General features: G+C 45.8%; 1 protein-coding gene across 1 annotated transcript in view; it reads right to left on the reverse strand.

Moving 5' to 3' along the window:
• LOC102937109 (excitatory amino acid transporter 5) overlaps positions 1-17,102 on the reverse strand; it is an 80,623-nt gene extending 63,521 nt beyond the window's left edge. The window contains exons 1-2 of the mRNA XM_007059377.3: positions 14,958-17,102; positions 4,887-4,966 (exon numbers count right to left, since the gene is read on the reverse strand). Of these exons, the coding sequence (XP_007059439.2) occupies positions 4,887-4,966; positions 14,958-15,134 (257 nt within the window). The 5' untranslated portion in view covers positions 15,135-17,102. The remainder of the gene's footprint in view (positions 1-4,886; positions 4,967-14,957) is intronic.
• Between the last annotated feature and the right edge of the window lie 326 nt (positions 17,103-17,428).

Raw genomic sequence — 17,428 nt, forward strand, 5'->3', positions numbered from 1 at the left:
GGACTAGATGACCTCTTGAGGTCCCTTCCAACCCTGATATTCTATGATTCTATGATTCTATGTTACCCACGCGGTGGGGGGAGGGATAAAGTGATCATCCCAGAGAATTGGGTGTGTGTGTGTGTGTGTGGGGTTTAGTTGGGTTTGTGCTGCATGTTAACCTGAAAACCGCAGCCCCTCCTTTTAAATAGCCAACCCAACGGGTGCTTGGTATGGGAAATGGGGGCGCTGCTGTTTGAAACCATTCCCACATGTTAGGAAGGTTAAAGAAGCCAAAAGACTGTGGCTTATCATGGCTGCCTGCAAGCTGAATTCTGTTGCCCGCCGGCCCTGCGTGTGTGATCTCTCACACTATACCGGCAGGCCCATGATATAAGAGGCAAAATGCGACCTTGTAAAGAAACCACACGTGCTATGTAATGTTAACAGCTTGGCTTACCGTGAAAGAGTCTACCCATTGTTCTCTAAAATGTCTCTTTTTAAAGACTAATCTCCCTTTTTTCCCTCCTGCAGCTGCAAATGTTTCAATGCTCCCCCTATCATCTCCGTCCCAGAGGCTACCAAAGATTAGAAGCCGAAAAAAAAGCACTCGCAATGAAATGTTCTCTGAACTCATGCAGTCCTCCCATGCTGAAAGAGCCCAGCACAATGCGTGGAGGGAGACAATGTCAGAGTCCAGGAAAGCACAAAATGAAGGTGAGGACAGGAGGGACGAACGCAAGGACAGGAGGGATGAGCGAGAGGAGAGGAGGGACGAGTGACAGGAGAGGTGGTGTCAGCATGATGAGAGGAGGCAGGATGCAATGCTGAGGCTACTGGAGAATCAAACTGATATGCTCCGGCGTATGGTTGAGCTACAGGAAAGGCAGTGGGAGCACAGATCGCCACTGCAGCCCCTGTGTAACCGACCGCCCTCCTCCCCAAGTTCCATAGTCTCCTCACTCAGATGCCCAAGAATGTGGTGAGGAGACCTCCGGGCACCCAACCACTCCACCCCAGAGGACTGTCCAAGCAACAGAAAGCTGGCATTCAATAAGTTTTGAAGTGCAGTGTGGCCTTGTCCTTCCATCCTCCCCTCCTCCTCCACCCCACCGGGTGCTTCCCTCCTCCCCCACCCCTCCCGGGCTACCTTGGCAGTTATCCCCCCATTTGTGTGACAAATTAATAAAGAATGCATGATTTTGAAACAACAATGACTTTACTGCCTCTGCAAGCGGTGATCAAAGGGGGGAGGGGAGGACGGTTTGCTTACAGGGAAGTAGAGTGAACCACGGGGGCAGGTTTTCATCAAGAAACAAACAGAACTGTCACACCGTAGCCTGGCCAGTCATGAAACTGGTTTTCAAAGCTTCTCTGATGCGCCGTGCGCCCTGCTGTGCTCTTCTAACTGCCCTGGTGTCTGGCTGTGCGTAATCAGCGGCCAGGCGATTTGCCTCAATTTCCCACCCCGCCATAAATGTCTCCCCCTTACTGTCACAGATATTGTGGAGCACACAGCAAGCAGTAATAACAATGGGAATATTGGTTTCGCTGAGGTCTAACTGAGTCAGTCAACTGCGCCAGCGTGCTTTTAAACGTCCAGATGCACATTCTACCACCATTCTGCACTTGCTCAGCCTATAGTTGAACAGCTCCTGACTACTGTCCAGGGTGCCTGTGTATGGCTTCATAAGCCATGGCATTAAGGGGTAGGCTGGGTCCCCCAGGATAACTATTGGCATTTCAATATCCCCAGTGGTTATTTTCTGGTCTGGAAAGTAAGTCCCTTTCTGCAGCCGTTCTCACAGACCAGAGTTCCTGAAGATGCAAGTGTCATGTACCTTTCCTGGCCTTCCCATGTTGATGTTGTTGAAATGTCCCTTGTGATCCACCAGTGCTTGCAGCACCATTGAAAAGTACCCCTTTTGGTTTATGTACTGGCTGTCTTGGTGGTCTGGTCCCAAGATAGGGATATGCATTCCGTCTGTCGTCCCACCACAGTTAGGGAATCCCATTGCAGCAAAGCCATCCACTATGACTCACACATTTCCCAGAGTCACTATCCTTGATAGCAGCAGCTCAGTGATTGCGTTGGCTACTTGGATCACAGCAGCCCCCACAGTAGATTTGCCCACTCCAAATTGATTCCCGACTGACCAGTAGCTGTCTGGCATTGCTAGGTTCCAGAGGGCTCTCACCACTCACTTGTGAACTGTGATGGCTGCTCTCATCTTGATATTCTGGAGCTTCGGGGCAGCGGAAAGCAAGTCACAAAGTTCCAGGAAAGTGCCCTTACACATATGAAAGTTTTGCAGCCATTGGGAATCGTCCCAGACCTGCAACACGATGCGGTCCCACCAGTCTGTGCTTGTTTCCCTGGCCCAGAATCGGCACTCCATGGCATGAGCCTGCCCCATTGCCACCAGGATGGCCAAATTGCCGGGGCTCATACTTTGAGAGAAGTCTGTGTCCATGACAGTGCTGCTGGCTGGGAGAGCAGCCTGAGGCAGAATGGCCCCCTCAAGGATTGAACTCACAACCCTGGGTTTAGCAGGCCAATTTCAAACCACTGAGCTATCCCTCTCCCAATATTCCATGCAGGACTGAATCTCTATTAGACAAAACTTAAAGAAGAGAATAACCTGAGTCACTCCCATTTATGTGCAGGCGCTCCTGACAGACTTTACCAAGGTCCACCAGGAGCACCCATATCCAACCAGGCGCCCCGACAGACCTTACCGAGGTCCTCCAGGAGCACCCCTGTCTGCCCAGGTGCCTCGACCGACCTGACCAAGAGCACCCAGGAGACGACAAGGACGGCTACTAGTCATACTGCACTATCTGCTGCCACAAGGCAATGAGCTGCTGCTGTACAGCAATGCAGTCCCACGTCTGCCAGCACCCAGGAGACGTACGGTGATGGTGAGCTGAGCGGGCTCCATGCTTGCCGTGGTATGGCATCTGCACGGTTAACCTAGGAAAAAAGGCGCGAAATGATTGTCTGCCTTTGCTTTTGTGGAGGGAGGGAGGGATGGAGGGCCTGACGACATATACCCAGAATCACCCGCGACAATGTTTTTTGCCCCATCAGGCATTGGGATCTCAACCCAGAATTCCAGTGGGTGGTGGAGACTGTGGGAACTGTGGGATAGCCACCCACAGTGCAACGCTCTGGAAGTCAACGCTAGCCTCGGTACCGTGGATGCACTCCGCCGACTTCATGGTCTTAATGGTTTTAAGTGGGATCACACACAATCGACTGTATAAAATTGCTTTCTAAAAATTCGACTTCTATAAATTTGACCTAATTGCATAGTGTAGACAAACCCTAATTACCTGAAACCTAAATACAGGAGTCACTGCCATTCCAGCTGTGACCATTCAGGACTCCCTCCCAGAGGCTGCTGAGGACTGAAGGCAGAGTTGCGCAAACGAAGTGCTAGCTCCGAATATGTTTGCTGTGTGTGCCTGTGCAGACAGGTCCTCCCCAGGGCAGAAACATGAACAATGTTCAGCAGCATAAATTAATCTCTGCCCCTCCAATGTGGGGGGCAGAGGTGGAGCCTGGGCTTGGTCAGGGCCCAGTACAATCAAAGCAGGCGCACTACAGCAGTGCTGACCTTTGACCAATGACCTGATCTTTAAAGGGGCTCTTTGGAATTCAAGCACAGGTTAAATGCCAAAATGCTTGATATGAGCATTTAAAGCTGTAACAAAAGTAGATGGCCAGTTTAATATACGCTAGTGTTGTGGACAGGCTTTGCAGTAAATTTGGTTACGGCTTAGCAAGGTCTGGCGGTTAAGCAATGAGAGTTAGCGTAAGAATTTCACTAAGGTTATAAGGGTTTTTCTGCAACATGTATCTCGTGATAAACAAGCAAATCACAAAGAGCAATTTATGTCGGCAGACAAATGTCTCGGGGATTCTTAGGCAAATGTACTCAAGAGGGCTAACCACATTCATGTGTTGAAAGAAGAACAGGAGGACTTGTGGAACCTTAGAGATGAACAAAATTTATTTGAGCATAAACTTTCGTGGGCTACAGCCCACTTCATTGGATGCATAGAATGGAACATATAGTAAGAAGATAGATAGATATATACAGAGAACATGAAACGGTGGAAGTAGCCATACCAACTGTAAGAGGCTAATTAATTAAGATGAGCTATTGTAAGCAGGAGAAAAAAACTTTTGTAGCGACTTACCTAGCTGTGAGAATGGCAGCGAGTCGACCGCTGCCGCTCCCCCATTGACTCTGCTTCCGCCTCTTGTGAGCTGGGAAGTCGATGGGGAACGCATTCAGGGATCGATTTATTGTGTCTAAACGAGACACGATAAATTGATCCCCGATAGAGTAAACTCTGTTCTGTTGCAGGAAAAGGAGAAGAAAAGAAACCTGCATCTTCTGGATTCCTACTTTTCTGGTATCAACTTTAAAGTATCACCATCACAGAGCTGTTGAAACTGTTTTTACATTTCTGCATTTCCTTTTCACATGTTGATGATTTATTAAGTGACAGTTAATTTGGGGATGTTACTACTTGTTCCCCATCTTCTCAGGACTTATCACCATGAAAAAAAGAATAGGAGCAGTGAGATTGGAAAGGCGGCAGAGAAGTACTTTCAGTAAGTAAACCCCATGTTGGAGTTTGTTACAGCATACTTAAAAATGGGCACAAATGTGCTTCTGATAAGTCATGCCTGAATTAATATAAATATATATATTACAATGTCAATGCATGCAAATGTGCAACCTACTGATCTTGGTTAGAGGATGTTTCAGGATCTGAGTGTCTCCCTCTATCCAGCTTTGTAAAGAGGATGGGTTGGCTCCTGTAAATACATTTGCTCGGCACAATTTAATAAAAGTGATGTTTTATTCTTAAAGTAAGAGAATTGTTCTTACCTAGAAGTAATGAGGGGTAGAATCAGCATTTTTAACATCCTCATAAGGAGCTCTCCAGGAAAAGAAAAGTATTGCTTCTCCTGTGTAAAGAACAAAGATTGATCAGGCAGGAGAATCAGCTGGCAAGATGTAAATAATGGAAATATACACATTGTTCAAAGATAGAAAAATTACAGATTCTCATTCTTGCAACAGATCCCTAATTCCAACTTTGTATCTTTTTAAAAATCTGTTCTCTCCCCCCCCACACCCCCATTGTCCAGAAATGAATCTTTTGGGCTTATCTGGTTTTATGCTATATAGGGGAAATGTACTGGGACTGGCAATATAGATAACAAATAGAGTGTAATAAAATGAAGGCAAAGATGGAAAAGGATGTTAGACTACGTCACTTGAAGGAGTCATTGGAAGTACACTGTCCCCATGGTCCTGTAGCAATAATCAGAATCACTTTCTCAATAACTATTAGTAATATTAATTCCTGGACATTGTTGGTTATAGATGTAAGCAGGGTCTGAATGAATTCTTCCTTGACATCTAGCTGAGAGGGGGAGAGACTTCAAGAGCAAACTGTATTTACATGTTTCAAAGTAGCAACCATGTTAGTCTGTATCCGCAAAAAGAAAAGGAGGACTTGTGGCACCTTAGAAACTAACAAATTTATTTGAGCATAAGCTTTTGTGAACTACAGCTCACTTCATTGGATGCATGAACATGAACACACCTACTCCGCTGAGATATCCAGCAGATAGAGTGGTGTAATCAACTTTGTTTGGTGTTGGCTTACAAATCACTTTAGTACTGAATGCAGGGGTAGTGAAATGCTGTTACCAGTGTTGTTATTATTGTATGGATAAAGGGGAGTAGAACTGTGCTTAAGGTGTCCCAAATGAGGGGGGTCACCCTCAGCTGAAAGGACCTCATTAAGCCAGGGGCTCGAATGCCAGAGCCCTGGGAAGGTAAGAAGGGTGGGGACAGGTATCCTAGCTAAAAGGGTTGTACACCCTCCCCAAGGGTTCCCCTGGTCTGGTTTAACCTGTTCCTTCCCACTGTTCAAAGAAAGAGCTAAATAGGCTTCATGAAGAGCCTCTTTTGTTATTTTAAATGCTCCATCACTGAGAGCTGAAATCAGTTGAGATGGGTCAGTGTCTCTGCCCAGCCTTCGAAGAGCTGAAAATCACTAAGAGAGGGATGTGCAGAGGTCACAGCAGAGAGGCAGGTGGCAGCAGAAGGCGACTGACAGTGGGCTGGGGAATGAGTGGCTGGAGAGGTGGTGAGAAGAACGAGCAGCTAGTGAGGTTGCTGCTGGCTCCACCTGGCAGAAGTGTTACATGCTCTCAAGAAGTTGGGCCTTATTTGCATATGTAAAACAGGCAATTGCAAGTGACATCAAGTGCAACTGGGTGCAACCTTTTCACTAGTTGCCCAATGCACAAAATAAATTGTAGATCCACATGAGGGAGCAAAAGTAATCTTGTAAGCATATTGGTCTGGTCATCTATGTATTCAAAACTTTGAGATGCAACATAGGTGTCAGTCAGTGTTCTGGGTACCAACCCCATGCATTAAAAATTATAACATGAACGTGACTAAAGGACTGCCTGTAAATAGATCTGCCTAAGTCCCCCTCCCCCAACATCCTTAATGAAGGAGGAACTATGGGCTTTGCAGCATGCCTGGAAGAGTAACAAAACTGGGATCTGGTAGACAAAGGCAGGGAACAACCCTGCATGGATGACATCCTGCCAGTGGCTACCTCTCCTGTATATTGAGGGTGTTCCAGTGCCTCTGGTGACCTCAACTGTGGCAGTGTGTCCTGGGGAGAAAGGCAGTTTCTCAGGTAATCAGGTTCCATTTAGGGTTTTATAGGTTAAAATCAACACCTTTAATTCTACTCTGAAGCTTATTGCACACCAGTGAATATCGCGGAGCACTGGTCTTATGTGTTCCCAGCATGCAATTCCACTTGAGTGGGCTGCAGAATTTTTCACTAGCTTCAGTTTCTGAATGGTTCCAAGGAAAAGCCCCATGTACAGCATTTTACAGCAATCTAATTTTGAGATGATAAAGGTCGGGATAACTGTGGCATGGTCAGTACTGGAGAAAAGGTCACACTCGTCTTACCAGGTGCAGATGAAGTGCTCTTCGCTATGGCCATTAGTCTCTTGCAGGTGCAGCTCAGGACCTAACACATATTTAAGCACCTCTTCACATTTTAATCTAGGTGACAAACCGTGACACTAAACTGAGTCACTGGGTTTACGTGTCTGAAGGCTGATTGAAAAGCTCGGCGTTCTGGTCTAAAGCCATGTTCTCTTTTGGGTAAAAATAAATAAAATCCAAACAAAGCAGAAACATTTTGTTCTGGCATTTTTGAAATAGAACAGTGACTTTTAGACTTGAAATAACTTTTCATTTAGAATTTTACTTTGATTTTTCATTTAGTTGCTTTAAAAAGCCAAAAAAAAAAAAAAAGCACAACCCTTGAGAATGAAACAAAGCATTTTGTTTAACCCAAAACATTTTTTCCTCAATTTTTTGTTTTGCCTCTGAACCAAAAAAGTTGATTATTTGCACAGCTCTACCCTGGAAATAGAGGTGCCTAAGGCAGGCCAGGCCTTTCTCACAAAAAATGGGGGGAGAGGTGCCCCTGCACTCAATAGCCTAGTGGTTAAAGCATTTATCTGGTACGTAGGAGGCCCAGGTTCAAATTCCTCCTCTGTCTGACTTATAGCAGGGAATTAAATGCAGGGCCCCCACCTCCCAGGTGAGTGTCCTACTCACTGGGCATTTTGGGCCTGGGCCTCTCTCAATCGCTCCTGTTAGAGCTGTTCCACTTTGCATCAAATACTTGAATCATAGAAGGTTAGGGTTGGAAGAGACCTCAGGAGGTATCTAGTCCAATCCCCTGCTCAAAGCAGGACCAACACCAAATAAATAATCCCAGCCAGGGCTTTGTCAAGCCTGCCCTTAAAAACCTCTAAGGAAGGAGATTCCACCACCTCCCTAGGTAATCCATTCCAGTGCTTCACCACCCTCCTAGTGAAATAGTGTTTCCTAATATCCAACCTAAACCTTCCCCACTGCAACTTGAGACCATTGCTCCTTGTTCTATCATCTGCCACCACTGAGAACAGCTGAGCTCCATCCTCTTTGGAACCCCCTTTCAGGTAGTTGAAAGCAGCTATCAAATTCCCCCCAGCCCATTCTTCTCTTCTAAATAATCCCAGTTCCCTCAGCCTCTCCTCATAATTCAAATGTTCCAGCCCCCTAATCATTTTTGTTGCCCTCCACTGGACTCTTTCCAATTTTTCCACATCCTTCTTGTAGTGTGGGGCCCAAAACTGGAGACAATACTCCAAATGAGGCCTCACCAATGCGGAATAGAGGGGAATGATCACGTCCCTCAATCTGCTGACAATGCTCCTACTAATGCAGCCCAAAATGCTGTTAGACTTCTTGGCAACAAGGGCACACTCTTGACTCATACCCAGCTTCTCATCCACTGTAACCCCTAGGTTCTTTTCTGCAGAACTGCTGCCTAGCCACTCGGTCCCTAGTCTGTAGCAGTGCATGGGATTCTTCCGTCCTAAGTGCAGGACTCTGCACTTGTCCTTATTGAAACTCATCAGGTATTTTTTGGCTCAATCCTCCAATTTGTCTAGGTCCCTTTGCATCCTATCCCTACCCTCCAGCGTATCTACCACTCCTCCCAGTTTAGTTTAGTGTCATCTGCAAACTTGCTGAGGGTGCAATCCATGCCATCCTCCAGATTATTAATGATTATTAATGCTCAGTCACTTCAATTATACATTTGACCTACTGGCTTTATGGCTTCAGCCTTAAATTTCTCTTTTCATTTTAGTTTTTGTTACACTAAAGTGCAGGGAACAAACAATAACTAACGTATATTTGCTGAGGATTTCTGGAACAATGTAAGTCATAAGATATTTTTGCAGCAATACAGAAAAAGAATTAAATCACTAGGCCAATTTTACCCCTGGTGTAATTTCACTGGAGTTAGTGGAATTACAACAGATTAATTATATCCCTAGCTTTCGAAGTGCAACAATATGCTGTACCTTCCAATACCCCACTGTACACAATATGCCAAAACTTTCCAGCCCACCACTGTATACACTACAGCATACTCTGTATGCAGTATTTTCAGAGCTTGTAATTTATAAGCCCCTATTAGGTATCCACATATTGTAAGAGAAATAATATTGAAGTATGTATCCATGTAACAGGCAGCCACGGCAGTCATGGGTGCAATAAGATGACATTCAAGATCACTGCACGCCTGTTGTGTATTTGCATCTGGTGGGAGACAGCAGCTAACAACACTTTGTCCTTATCCTTTCTTGGCAAATGCTTTGCAGTGGAAACATTGCCATCAATGCTACTTTCTGTATTTCCAGTGTGAGCTGGACGTGGCTCTCTTGTTGCATAGCAAGACCACCACAATGTTACTCTGGGAATAGGGCGAATACGCTGTAGCCCTACAGCAAACCAATTGAATGAGGTGTGTCATAAATACAAAGGGAAGGGTCATCACCTTTCTGTAAACAGTGCTATAAAATCCCTCCTGGCCAGAAGCAACATCTTGTTACCTGTAAAGGGTTAAGAAGCTCAGCTAACCTGGCTGGCACCTGACCCAAAGGTCCAATAAGGGAACAAGATACTTTCAAATCTTGAGGGGGGAAAGGCTTTTGTTTGTGCTCTTTGTTTATGTGGTTGTTCTCTCTTGGGACTGAGAGAGGCCAGACAGGAATCCATCTTCTCCAACCCATCCTAATCCAAGTCTCCAATATTGCAACCAGTATAGGTACGCCAGGCAAGGCGGGTTAGTTTATCTTTTGTTTTATGTGAATTTTCCCTGTGTTAAGAGGGAGGTTTCTTCCTGTTTTCTGTAACTTTAAGGTTTTGCCCAGAGGGGGATCCTCTGTGTTTTGAATCTGGATACCCTGTAAAGTATTTTCCATCCTGATTTTACAGAGATGATTCTTTTACCTTTTCTTTAATTAAAATTCTTCTTTTAAGAACCTGATTACTTTTTCATTGTTCTTAAGATCCAAGGGTTTGGGTCTTTGTTCACCTATACAAATTGGTGAGGATTCTTATCAAGCCTTCCCCAGGAAAGGGGGTGTAGGGCTGGGGGGATATTTTGGGGAAGACATCTCCAAGTGGGCTCTTTCCCTGTTCTTTGTTTATGCTTGATGGTGGCAGCATACGGTTCAAGGACAAGGCAAAGTTTGTACCTTGGGGAAGTTTTTAACCTAAGCTGGTAAGAATAAGCTTAGGGAGTCTTTCATGCAGGTCCCCACATCTGTACCCTAGAGTTCAGAGTGGGGAAGGAACCCTGACATGGTGGCAGAGCGGTGGGATCATTTTTAGATCATTTTGAACCAGAAGCACAGCAGGATTTTAAAAGGTTTTGTAAAAGGTGATTGCAGCTGCAGAGTCAGTCTCTCTGCCTGGGGGACAGAGCAGCAGGCATAACAAAAGGATTTTTCTGTAGCCTGAGACCAGCTATCAGAAAAAAAATAGGTATCAGGTTACAGCACAGCAAAATTTTACAAGCCAGGTTGCTTTTTTCTTTCTAACTCTCGGGTATAGCTAGGTTAAACACAGAGAGGTTAGAATGACAGAAAGCAATACCCAACAGAAACTGGAATTAGCCAGATCTGGGGCTGAGGAAAGACAAAAGGGACATAAAAGATGAGTAGAACTCAGACAGATGGAGATGGATGCACAAGCAGCCGAAGAAAATGAAAGGGAAGCTGCCCACAGGAGAGCTATGGAGGCAAAGGCTAAAAAAATGGAGGAGAAGGAAAAAGAGAGGAAGCATGAACTGGAGTTGGAGAAGGTAAGGGCTGAGCGGAATCTACTGGATAACCCAAACAATCCTTCCCCAACAATCCACAAATGGGAGCGACTATGTCCACAGTATGATGAATCCAGTGATATTGCTGAATATTTTCTCACCTTTGAGAGACTGTGCACACTCCATCAAATTCCTGAAGCTCACAAGGTGACCACACTGGTCACAAAATTGACTGGAAGAGCACAGTACATATTCAATAAGATGCCCATTGAGGAGGCTTCTGACTATAATAAATTCAAGGATTTGGTTTTAAAACAATTTCAAGTTACACCTAAAACTTACAGAGTAAAATTTAGAGCCCTTAAGAAAGGACCTGAACTAAGTAATGTGGCTTATATAAACCAGATGAAGGATCTGTTAGATAAATGGGTCAAAGGAAGGGGTGTAACTAGCTTTGAAGGAATGTGTGATTTGATGACTCAGGAGCAATTCCTGAATATGTCCAAGGAGGATATAAAACAGTGTTTATGGGGTAAGAAAATGGACTCAGCAGGAAGTCTTGCTTCTTATGCTGATCAACATGAGCAGTCCCAGACCACCAGAGAGGCGGGCAAACCTGAACAAAACGAGTGGAGGGAGGAGAGAGAAACAACCCTGGTTGCAGTTGGAGCGGATACCAGAAGGGACACTCCCAGACCACACCCTACTACTGGGGGCAGCCCAAGGCCCCAACTACACCCCAAGGAACACTCCAGATACCTTATCATCCTGCCACACCGTTCTCCAGCAACCCACCTCGCCCCAGTGACCCATCAGCTCAACGATGTTTTAAATGTAACAAGCCGGGGCATGTAAAGGCCAACTGCCCCAAGAACCCCAACAGATTACAGTTCATTGCACTGGAATCACACCAGAGGTCCTCAGGCCCAGATACCTCCCAGATACCCTCAGAGCAGAGGGAAGCTGTGAGTGTGGGTCGGAAGAAGGTCACAGCGTGCAGGGACACCGGAGCACAAATGTCGACTATCCATGCTTCCTTAGTGGACCGCAATTTAATCGACCCAGAGGTCCAAGTGATGATTCAACCTTTCAAGTCAAGTCCAGTTTGGCCAATGTACATGGCAGAGGGGCATTGCTGGCACATGATGGCATATATCACATTGGTAGATGGGCGGGTGAACGAGCCTCTGATAGTGTGGCTGATGTGATTAGGCCCTATGATGGTGTCCCCTGAATAGATATGTGGACACAGTTTGCAACGGGCTTTGTTGCAAGGATAGGTTCCTGGGTTAGTGTTTTTGTTGTGTGGTGTGTGGTTGCTGGTAAGTATTTGCTTCAGGTTGGGGGGCTGTCTGTAAGCAAGGACTGGCCTGTCTCCCAAGATCTGTGAGAGTGATGGGTCGTCCTTCAGGACAGGTCGTAGATCCTTGATGATGCTTTGGAGAGGTTTTAGTTGGGGGCCGAAGGTGATGTTTAGAGACTAACAAATTTATTTGAGTGTAAGCTTCACCCCCAACTAAAACCTCTCCAACGCATCATCAAGGATCTACAACCCGTCCTGAAGGACGACCCATCACTCTCACAGATCTTGGGAGACAGGCCAGTACCCCCTACTGTTCCTCACGTGTTCTTGTCAACTGCTGTAAATGGCCCACCTTGATTATCACAACAAAAGGTGGGGTTTTTTTTCCCCTCTCTCTCCTGCTGGTAATAGCTCACCTTACCTGATCACTCTTGTCACAGTGTATATGGTAACATCCATTGTTTCATGTTCTCTATGTATATAAATCTCCCCACTGTATTTTCCACTGCATGCATCCGATGAAGTGAGCTGTAGCTCACAAAAGCTTATACTCAAATAAATTTGTTAGTTTCTAAGGTGCCACAAGTACTCCTTTTCTTTTTGGGGAGGGGCATGTGACCATTCCTGCCCTTCCCTAGCATCACCTTTTATGGTAGCAATACCGCAACCCCCTCACGATAACCTTGTGACCCCCCCCCACAACTCCTTTTTGGGTCAAGGCCCCTACAGTTACAACACCGTGAAATTTCAGATTTAAATAGATGAAATCATGAAATGTATGATTTTTTAAATCCTTGACTGTGAAATTGTCCAAAATGGAACATGAATTTGGTAGGGCCCTAGCCATGGGGCACATGGGCTCATTGGGCACGGGAACACAGCAAACTGAACCTCAGTGGGTCATTGCGCACAGACGCTCAGCAGGCAGGGAGACTCCCTCCAAAGCTCAGCAGGCGTGTCAGACGGGGTGTCACTGGGCCCTGAGAATCACCAGGCTTGGGGCTTGCTCCACTTAAGTAACCAGCTTATCTCTGCTATGGGCAGCATGCTGGGAGACATAATTGAAGTGACAGACATTTCTAAATCCTGCCAGATTAAATAAGGTTGTTCCAGAATGAGCGGAGCTCTGAGAGGTAACAACCAAACAAAGGCGCCTCTCAGCTACCTAGCATCAGAGCCAGCTAAAATAATGCCTTGTCAAAAATCGGGAGAGAGTTGTTGTATATTCTAAGAGAACCAATGAATCTAACATGTATTTTTAACTTTGTGTTATTCATTAGCACTGCATCAGAGCCAGGTTCCTTGTCCATGGTACAAAGGGTCCTGGGAAATGCTGAAAGATCGGATTAGTCCATTACATTTTGGCTCAGTTAATTCCTCTACAAGAAGCTCGCAGACAAGAGGCAGCATGATGGCAGGTATCAGAAATTGCTAAATTCTAATCCCACCTCTGCCACTGACTAGTGGTGTGGCCTTGGGCAAATCTCTTCATCTCAGTTGCCAGATCCCTAGAATGGGGCTCACTATTTATTGACACACTTCCCAGAGCTGGTGGGAGGATTCCTCAGACTTTGGACAGAGATGTAAAGCGCTATGCACGTGCTAAGTACTATGACAACAGAACCTGGCTCATTTGCACAGTGGAGAAAATCCTGCCCCCAGCAGCGAGCCTGAGTAACTGAACCAGGAACAGGGCAGATGTGTGGAGAGGGGGTGGTGAAATGAACTATTCCCCAAGGCTGCTGTAGCTCCTTGGTGGAGTAACTTGGCGTAGCCTCTCCCAGGGAAAGACCAGACAGCACTGGGTAAGCTAGCCCTGCCTCTCCCCTTACCTACCCATGTCATAGAATCATAGAATCATAGAATATCAGGGTTGGAAGGGACCTCAGGAGGTCATCTAGTCCAACCCCTTGCTCAAAGCAGGACCAATCCTCAACTAAATCATCCCAGCCAGGGCTTTGTCAAGCCTGACCTTAAAAACCTCTAAGGAAGGAGATTCTACCACCTCCCTAGGTAACCCATTCCAGTGTTTCACCACCCTCCTAGTGAAAAAGTTTTTCCTAATATCCAACCTAAACCTCCCCCACTGCAACTTGAGACCATTACTCCTTGTTCTGTCATCTGCCACCACTGAGAACAATCTAGATCCATCCTCTTTGGAACCCCCTTTCAGGTAGTTGAAAGCAGCTATCAAATCCCCCCTCATTCTTCTCTTCTGCAGACTAAATAAGCCCAGTTCCTTCAGTCTCTCCTCATAAGTCATGTGCTCCAGCCCCCTAATAATTTTTGTTGCCCTCCGCTGGACTCTTTCCAATTTTTCCACATCCTTCTTGTAGTGTGGGGCCCAAAATTGGACACAGTGTCCTACCCCATCTGCACATTGCCAGACAAGGAGCCCTTGCAGAACTGGGCTGCATACCACGCTGGCTTGCCCTGTCCCCACCTTGTGCAATGGTACTGCACTGGTTCCTCAGACAGGGACACCGCCCTAGCAGAGGGAGGGGCAGGGTTTGCCCCACTGTGAATGAATGATTTCTGTAGATCAGTAAGTGGAGAAACGTTGAGACTGCATGGAGGATTCCTCACCAAAGGGGCCTTTAGTTTGGCAGTTGCAGTTTAGGTTGGATTCCTATGCAAACCTTCAGGCTGTGCCAATCAGTACCTTTTGTGAAAATAAATAAGCATTAGTTCTAAGAGAGCTTGCTAATGGGCTGGCTCTGCGGCTACAGCTCTGCTGGGGAGCAGGGATGAGATGAGCGGGTGTTTTCCTCTGCACAATTCATAGTGTGAGGTTTAATTTAGCGCAGTTTAACACATTTCTACACAAAAGAAGTGTTATAGCAACAGCTCCTTTATACTGAGGAGTTTGAAACACCCCCCCCCATCCGCCCGTGATCCCACCCCAATTTTTTTGCACATACGACGTGTTTCTGCCACTTACCAGCTCTGTCAGCTCCAGAACTCTTAGCGAAAATCCGAGCAGGCATCCAGTTACTACAGAGAGCATCGAAAGAGTCAAGAGGCCATTCTTTCTCCAGAAAGCTCGGATCCAGTTCCAGATGGCCGAGCAGCTAACGGAAAGTGAGTTTAACAAGGCTTTTTTAATACGTTCCCACATGATCCTCTTCAGAGGTCCAGAAAGTTCCACTCCGAGCAAAATGTCTCTTTGATGCTGCTAATATTCCCAAGGTTGCTAGTAGTCATCATTAGTGATCTTTCTTGCTCTGCAGAATCATTTCCCTTTGCCAGGTTCAGAACCCACCAGAAACCAGATCAGAATCAGAGAACTCTCTCTCACATAATACCAAAGGGAGAACAAGTGTCATACTGCTATTTGGGACCCATTCGCCTTAATGGAAAGTGACATCTTAGACTAGTTAATCCAAGCTTTCTAGCTGGCTGGAAGAAAGGTTGATGACAAAAACATGCATAGGTTAACCCCTTCATTGCTATGTGGTTGCACCAGGTACACTCTCCGCAGCGCTCCCCGTGGACATGGAATCAGAGAGGTTAGAGGACGTTCGCACAGCCCAGGAAGCCAGTCCTGGATGGTCGATCCTACAGAGCTTTCATTGGGGTGTACGAGCTTTGCACAGGGTCACAGGTCGAGGGTCCCTGTCGTGGGTCACACACTGGGGCTTTAGTAGGCTGACAACAGTGACTGGAACTAGGATCATGAGAACCGAGATCTGCACATTTCCTTCTTGGTTCCTAATATAACAAGGCCTGTCTGGGGCCTCTGGGTGCCCCTGCAATATCCCTGTTTAATCATAATTAGATCCTGCAGCTTTTCTTCTTACTGTACCCCCAAAGCCCCACTGATGGATCAATATAAGGGTCTCTGCAGCATAAGAGAGATTTGCAAAACTAAGAATATTCACTATGATCATTAATAAGGCAAATCAAAGAATTAGAGTAGTACCAAGATCCCAACCTATACAACACCTAAGGGTGATGTGAAAGATACAATCACCTGAGATATTACAAGATTTTCTAAAGCTATAATGCAAAGATAGGTTTCAGAGTAGCAGCCGTGTTAGTCTGTATTCGCAAAAGAAAAGGAGGACTTGTGGCACCTTAGAGACTAACCAATTTATTTGAGCATAAGCTTTCGTGAGCTACTCCGATGAAGTGAGCTGTAGCTCACGAAAGCTTATGCTCAAATAAATTGGTTAGTCTCTAAGGTGCCACAAGTACTCCTTTTCTTAATGCAAAGATAAGTTTTCTTTAGGTAAAACACGGTATTGTCAGAAATGTGTGAACAGAGAGCTAAAATTGTGCAACTGTTAAGCTTAGCAAAGCCTGTTACGAGACAGATGGAAAATACCGAGGTCCACAGGAGGTCTTGTTAGGAGCAGTGTCCCTTGATGTAATCATATCTTAGGGCTTGCCTTCACTGCAAAGTTAACTCAAGTCAACTTGAATCCTGTCCCCATGCTAAACCTCTTTGCTTGAGTAAGCTGGCTCACCAGGGGCATAGCCCAAGTGAACACAATTTGTCGGCTGCTAACACAACCATTACGCAGTGTGAGCACAGGCTTGCTCCAAGCCAGTGGTGCTCGTCCTTGAGTGCCTTCCAATAATCCCCCGTGTGCCCAGAAGGGTCAGAAAAGATCTGTCAGGGCTCATACATGATAAAAAGCCCAGAGAAGAGTTGTTGCAGGATAAGTATAAAATTAAAGAATTAAAGTTAACTTAGCTTTGGTTAAGGAAATATATCTGTGCTCCAAAGAAAGACCCTGACTAACAAGTAGAAGGAAGGCCTTGGGGAGAAAGGCAGTTGTAAATCTTATCTGGATTAAGACTGGAAATAAGGGGGAACTATCTCAGATTGGTTTTTAGACGGTCAATCATTGGCAATGACATCACTTGTTTGTTGAAGGGTATAAAGAGTAATCTCTGAAAGGATTCATTGCTAATACCTGCCTGACCACGCTGGAGCTGACCAATACGGGTCTAAGCACCTCTGGGGTTCGCCCATTTGTGAGTATCTTGAACAAATTCTTAGAAAATTTTTGTTACTGTTTGATTGGCCTTTGGATTTAATAAAGGAATTTACAGTTAAATTGGTGTTTTCCCATATTAATAGTGATTTCAAATATTATTAATAATTCCAACAGCCATGGTCTTGGGCCAGAGTCACACACAGGGTCAAAGCAGTATCACAGGGAGAAGCCACGCCCAGGGTCAAAGCCAGAGTCGTGACTGGGGTTAGGACAAGGGAGCAGAAACTTGGTCTCCGGGGTCTGGCCAACAGGTGTTTGACAGGAACAGGAAGCTTTATGCTAAGAGCTACTCAGCTGATCCCACTGAGTCAGCAATTGTAGCCTCTGTCGTGGGGTATCAGCGACAGTTTCCCGCAGTGGCCTTGCAGCCTGGTGGTGCAGTGAGTAAGGCTCCTACTTACTAACC

This window comes from Chelonia mydas, chromosome 25 (assembly GCF_015237465.2).
Source record: "Chelonia mydas isolate rCheMyd1 chromosome 25, rCheMyd1.pri.v2, whole genome shotgun sequence".
Classification (NCBI taxonomy): domain Eukaryota; kingdom Metazoa; phylum Chordata; order Testudines; family Cheloniidae; genus Chelonia; species Chelonia mydas.